This window comes from Empidonax traillii, unplaced genomic scaffold (genome assembly GCF_003031625.1).
Source record: "Empidonax traillii isolate 1590-97213 ecotype Southwest subspecies unplaced genomic scaffold, ASM303162v1 scaffold1867:size59521, whole genome shotgun sequence".
Lineage (NCBI taxonomy): Eukaryota > Metazoa > Chordata > Aves > Passeriformes > Tyrannidae > Empidonax > Empidonax traillii.
The window spans coordinates 25,207-26,708 of NW_020957060.1; the positions used below are offsets into that span (position 1 = coordinate 25,207).

The following is a 1,502-nucleotide window of genomic DNA, read 5'->3' on the forward strand; positions in this document are numbered from 1 at the left end:
CTGAGCACAGAGAGCACCACTTAACAGCAGAATAACATTCATTAATATGCTGCCTTACTCTGGGAGGGCATGAGATGGAAATTGCTTCTGGAGATGGCCGTGAAGTTTTGAGAACTGGTCAAACGATTTTTCCACAAAAGTGACCACGTTGCAGGTTTGCACCACCTGGACTAGATATATCTGTGTTGGGGAAAAGAGACAGGCAGAGAAGAGAAATGATCAGAGAGGCACATTAAAAAAAAAATGTACAGGAGAAAATATAGGGTGATTTTAACAAAGAAAAACCTTCCTTTAATGTAGTGCCAAGTGCCAGAGAATTCAGTTTGTAATTCACAGCCTTTGCTGCACGGAAAGAGAAACTTGCCTGGATAGCATACAACTCAAACACTGAAAGATCACTGCAGTGTGTGAAAACTAATAGTGCACCATTAAAGCATCATATAACAGCCTCCAATTTCTTTTAGGCTTCCTAATTTTTTGTCATGCTTTCCTTCTGGATGCTTTAATTAGCTCCTGATTTATTTTTCACTACAGGGCATGAACTGTTCCCTTAATGGCTCCCTGCAAATATCTGTCTGCCTGGTGTTCTTTCTCTCTGGTAGCTCATTGCTTATGGCACCGCTGTTCATCCCATGATCCTTTTAATGGGGCACAAGCAAATCTTCTATAAAGGAAGAGGGAGAGTATATAAGCTCTCAGAGGAGTCATTAAAGATCAAGGCAATGAGGGTAGGGAAGGAATATAATACATACAGAGTCAGGCTTTTTGCTGAATCCCAAAATGGTGGCTCTTGCGATTGACTTCTCTGTGTCCAGCATCATCCATTCCTGGGGGACAGCCTCTGGAGCTGGAGGCTTTGCAGAGCCTGTCACTGACATCTGTGCAAGTGTGTGGATCAAGTTATTGAGTTTAACAGGGAAGCACTCCAAACTTTCCTTTATTTTCCTGAAAACAAACAAATAGAAGAGGCACTATTTATGCATCTCTTTTGTTTCCACTTCTTGATCCCTGTTTTCATGGATGCAAGACCAAAAAAACCACAAATTCCAAAGCCCACCTCACACAAACACATACCCACATAAACACCAATCACTACTATTTGCAGCAACGAAGCACATCCAGCCCAGACCTCTGATGCTTAAAGGAGCACTCTTGGCATAGCCTGTCTCAGGACCTGGCTTGGAGTAGTTATTCTTCCTTACCAGGATACCATCAGCTTTCTTTCAGACAATAGAGACAAGCAGAACATTTCCATGTGTGTATTGAGGGGTTCTAGGGTTGAACAACATGTGTTTATTTTGACAAGGAGGAGAGAATGCGGGAGTTATTGTACTTATTTTTGGTTGCACTAACCTCACGTGGACTTACACGTGTTTGCGCAAGGCTCTTGGGTTCAATTTGTGATTTAGCTGTGCACGATGTGTTGCTAAATCCTCTACCCAGCTCTTAAAAGCTCTATCCCTGTGGAACTGCTTAAGATGAATTAAAAAAAAAAAAAAAAA

The 1,502-nt window shown here is 41.8% G+C and overlaps 1 protein-coding gene across 1 annotated transcript in view; it reads right to left on the minus strand.

Annotated features, from left to right (window-relative positions):
• The window catches only part of LOC114071145 (phosphatidylinositol 4-phosphate 3-kinase C2 domain-containing subunit gamma-like), a gene marked incomplete at both ends in the record, with an annotated part of 48,168 nt that overhangs the window by 21,345 nt on the left and 25,321 nt on the right, over nucleotides 1-1,502 (minus strand). The window contains 2 exons of the mRNA XM_027908849.1: nucleotides 59-180; nucleotides 753-945. Of these exons, the coding sequence (XP_027764650.1) occupies nucleotides 59-180; nucleotides 753-945 (315 nt within the window). The remainder of the gene's footprint in view (nucleotides 1-58; nucleotides 181-752; nucleotides 946-1,502) is intronic.